Source organism: Impatiens glandulifera, chromosome 8 (assembly GCF_907164915.1).
Source record: "Impatiens glandulifera chromosome 8, dImpGla2.1, whole genome shotgun sequence".
In the NCBI taxonomy this organism is placed as follows: Eukaryota; Viridiplantae; Streptophyta; class Magnoliopsida; order Ericales; family Balsaminaceae; genus Impatiens; species Impatiens glandulifera.
In genome coordinates, this window is record NC_061869.1 from 4,510,728 (window position 1) to 4,515,376 (window position 4,649).

Consider the following 4,649-nt stretch of genomic DNA (forward strand, 5'->3'; position numbering starts at 1 on the left):
TGATTTGTTGAAGTGGAAGTAAAAAAAAAGGTTGACTAAGATTGATGAGTGGTTTGTCGAGGGATGAAGTCATATGAAAAAGTGTGAGTCACAAGATTATGGTCAATGTGTAGTTTGTCGAGTGAATAAAGAGTCATATGAAAAAATGTGAGTTACAAGATGAAGGTCAATTGGATGGTTAGTGGTTGAGTTTGACAATATATAAGAGTTGTGTCATCAATTGAGGTCGACTAAGATTGATGAGTGATTTTCCGAAGAGATAAAAATTGCATATAAAAAATTATGAGTCACAAGATGAGGGTTAATTAAGGGGTTAAGTAGGTGCCGAAGAGATAAAATATAAATTAATATTAAGTTTAAAATGAAACTTAATTTTATCTAAAATATTTATAAATAAATAATATTTTATATATATTCTTATTCGTGCAAATACACTAGATTCATATTAGTTTAATATATACTTTTTAATAAAATAAAATATTTATTTTATTTTACTTTATTTAATATATTAAATTATATATTTTAATATATTATATTAAGTTTATTATAATATATAAAGGTATAATAGTCTAATGTTTTTCAGATATTAGTTTTAAATATTATTAAATCAACTAAAATATAGAATACTTAAATTTTAAATATTCCTGTTTGTTCATTTAATTTTTTATACTTAAAATTCCAACAGGAGATACAACATATTGAAATTTATTTATTTTTATTTAAAATGAGAATGTTGGTCCATTTATTAAATACACCCTTACCCTTAGTTTATATATAGATATATACCATTTTTTGTATTTTAAAAAATTGGCTCATTGTCGCAAAACAAAACAATCATACTCAATAGCGGACAATAAACTATAAAATAAAAAAAAAAAAAAAAATCATATTTATGATAAAACCATAAAATAATTTATCAATTTGACAATTGAAACTCATCCTAGTGACATCCAATATTTATGAATTTGAGACATCATCTATAATAAAACACATCTAATATATCCCAATTAACTAATTCAACAAGACATCATATTAAAGCATGCATATATTTCATTCATTCATTATCCAAAGGCAATAAAAGCAAGATTGTGCATATCACATCAACAAGTTCATCACATTTCAAATAATTTCATCTCTTGAATTCATCATCCTAGGGCTCCCATTTCCCTGAAAAAACATATTCAGAATAAACATTCATGTCAAGCCATAAGGGCAAGTTTTTTGTATCAAAATGATTTAATTGTTTAGAAACCAGCTTTAGATTTTTAGAAATTATTTCTTGTCCCAATTGCAAAAAAGGTTTTCACAATCCTCTTCCAAACTTATTGAACTAGTTAAAAAACCAAATCCAAACCATGATCTGAACCGCGATTATCTGTAGAAAGAATCGACCACGAACCTTATTGATCGACAGTAGTCACCTGCTGCCATTCTCCATCAACTTCTTCTTTCCAGAGCGTAACATTATTGTCCCCAGCAGCCACAGCCAGCAAGTTCCCAGTCAAAGACCACGAAACCCTCCAAACCGGTGTCTTAAAATCCTTCAAAACTTTACCCTCCCATTGATCCCCTTCCTTAGCCACGGTCCATATAACCACAGTCCCATCTTGTGAGGCACTAGCAATGGTGGTTTTAGGAAGTCCCAAGTTGGGAGCCCAAGCTACATCTCTAACCCAATCTGTATGTTTCTGCAAAGCAGGAAAACAGTCCATCCTCCATGACCCATTCGATAACTTCCAAACTTTAACTGTATTATCACACCCGCCTGAAGCCAGTTTCTGAACAGGATCCAGAATCCCAGACCCTACAAGAGAACCGGGAGCAGTTGAAGGTGCCCATGAAACTGAAGTGACACCGACAGGATGAGCTTGTTCTATCTTGGTTGTGTCCCAAGTTCCATCAGATCTAGCAGTGAAGACTGAGATGTTGCCGTCTGAAGATCCACAAGCTAAACATAGGCCCACTTCATGAGGTGCCCAGGCGATAGAGTTGACCGATGATTTATGGTCTGTGAATACATGTGCCTGTATCCACTCGTTTGGGTTACTTTCTTTCCAAATAATTACTCTCCCGTCGTAGGAACATGAAGCCAGGATTGAACCGAACTTGGGGTGAGCCCATGCAACTTGCCAAACTGGACCTTGATGGCCAGTTAAAGTGGCGAGATTTTGAGAGGTTGAATTGTTGCTTACGCCTATTATTTTTATGGTGGCGTCTGAAGAAGCTGTTGCCAACCGCTTTCCATAGTAATCCATGGATACATCATGAACTGTATCATTATGACCTGTTTCGACCTTCTGTCCTGGCATCTCAGCTTTTCCTCAATCTGTATTTTGTTGTTCTTTCCTGTTTCGAATCTGCACTACATTAAAATAAACACAAAAGAGAACATCTTGTGAATACAAGTATCTCTTTGAGCAAAAGGACAAGAGAACATATTTAGCCAAGCTGGAAAACTCCTTAAAAACTAACCAAGAGGTTGTTTGATCTTGGGATTTTAAAAATAAATAATGTTTATTGTAGAAAGAGGTGTATTTGGATAAATGGAGTAAAATCATTAAAAAAATCCTTAGTCATTAATACTTAAAATGTTATAAAGAATAAAATAAAGGGTAGTGTTTTGGTATTTTGAAGATTTAAATGATTGGATGGAAGAAGTGATTCATGATGGGATAGTGGTTTAAATCCAAATAAACCACATCAAACAAGACACAGCTCATTATCATACATTTCACATTCAAATTTCAAAACCACATAAGAACAACCATACATAATATATAGTACAGTTCATCGTTTCATAAGAATGTTGACTCTAGCAAAACCAATATGATGATATTGCACCAACCATGAAGCTGATTAGCAGATTCTTGAGCATATAAATGTAAACCTTTATTTGTTCAAACTTTATATTTCATCAAATTATGAATTAATTAGTTTCTTAAGAAAAAGCACATGCAACTGAAATTAACATGACACATCCTTTGTGCATGATAATGATTTTCAATATCACAATCACAGCGAAATGTGATACAACAAATTGATCAAAATATCGAATATTCCTGAAACATTACTTGTTTGTTATAAGAACCAACAGTCACTTCTCACATTCTGTTTTTTTTAGACCAGGATTTATTTCATGAGGAGGATAGCACATCTTACTGCCGTGACTCCCCAGTTTAATCAAGGGTTGCTCTCAGTCACTTATCACAATATTATTGGCTTGTTTCACTAAATTACAAGCATATCACAGTTCCACTAACTATTTAGTACCACTCAAAGAAGAGAACCAGACAACATTCTAACACCCCACAAATGTTTCCTCCATAAGCAACAAATGACATTTGAATCTTTGAATTTAAAGAACAGAGACATTTTGATATTCCCTGTTGGAAAGGAAATATTTTATTAAAACTAAAATAAACCAAAAGAACATATGATGCTTCACTTCACCAGTAAAGACATTCTTCCCTGTTGAACTTGGCTGACGCCTTCCCATAAATGACAGGGAAGCCGACAGCCAAAGCAATCGAATCACTTCTAGCTAATCCTTAAGAATTGCAACTCTATTTATCGTTGAAGTGAATTATCCAACTGTCTCTACCTCTACCATATCCAACTTTGTGCGCAAACAAACATGATTCAAGACAAAAAGTCACTCACATTCCTGACTACTCTAAGATTCAATCTCCGAACGCAACAATTTTCTTTCTATCAAATGAAGGATAAACAAATACACGAAATGATCGGATACACACATCACCCTAAAAATAGAGAAACAAACCTAGATTTGGTTAGACAATAATAATAATCTTCGATATTCAGAGCCTCCTGTAACGGTTGGACTAACATATAGCTTCTATTGTCAGGAATAAGAAAACGAACATCGGGCCAGATAAAAAAGGTTCTTCTTCTTCTACTTCTCTTAATCATTATAAGTTCAAATCTAGAGAAGAATCATTAACAGAAACACCAGATCAGGAACCGTAACTAGTCTACGGTAACCCCGAACGTACTGAATTCATCTTAAATCTAATCGTCAAACGCTAATCGTTGAAACTTATCATATACAACAAATTAATCAAGATCCAGATCAAACAAAAAGGAGAAAACGAGATATTGATTTAAAGAGATTGAAAGAGATACCTGTTTGTGATTCCTCGGAGATGAATTGAATGGAGATTTTGAGTTTTACGATCCGAAATGAAGAGAGAAGATGAAGAAGGAGAGATTTCAGTGTATTTCACGAATAAGGCCGTTTCCAGTTTGGATTCCGACCATCATAAATAATAATAAAGCCCACTTATCTATCAGACTTTTTGCAGCCCAAATCCAACTTATTATCTTTTATTTTCATAAATATTTAATTGTATATCAAAAAATAATTTAATAACAAAAGAAATTCACATAAACTATCCGTTAAAAATATTATTATTTGGATTACAAAATTTCAAAATAACGGTCCAAATTCATACAAATATAGTGTAAGGCAATGAAAACAAATTTTGATTACACACAACTCTTGAGTGCATCTCCAGTACTTTGAAAGAAACGACAAGAAAGCGCAAAATCTGCGATAAAAATTCTAACAGGAGAAATAACAACAGCCGATGTCGTAGACTCTCCAACCCCTTTAGCACCTCCTATCGTCG

At 33.1% G+C, this 4,649-nt stretch overlaps 1 protein-coding gene across 2 annotated transcripts; it reads right to left on the reverse strand.

The window, feature by feature from the left end:
• Positions 1 to 1,026: 1,026 nt before the first annotated feature.
• Positions 1,027 to 4,255, reverse strand: LOC124911825 (protein transport protein SEC13 homolog B). Of its 2 annotated transcripts, XM_047452348.1 has the most exons (3): positions 4,144 to 4,246; positions 1,400 to 2,362; positions 1,027 to 1,167 (listed from the first exon to the last, which is right to left on the reverse strand). In XM_047452348.1, the coding sequence occupies exon 2, from the start codon at positions 2,307 to 2,309 to the stop codon at positions 1,401 to 1,403; it is 909 nt and encodes a 302-aa protein (XP_047308304.1). In that variant the 5' UTR covers positions 2,310 to 2,362; positions 4,144 to 4,246; the 3' UTR covers positions 1,027 to 1,167; position 1,400. The 2 variants fall into 2 exon arrangements, with proteins under 2 accessions (XP_047308304.1, XP_047308305.1); XM_047452349.1 differs by having other exon boundaries at positions 1,094 to 2,357; positions 4,144 to 4,255.
• Between the last annotated feature and the right edge of the window lie 394 nt (positions 4,256 to 4,649).

Coding starts and splice junctions, on each gene's coding strand:
- LOC124911825 (XM_047452348.1), bottom strand. CDS start 2,309: ATGCCAGGACAGAAGGTCGAAACAGGTCATAATGATACAGTTCATGAT.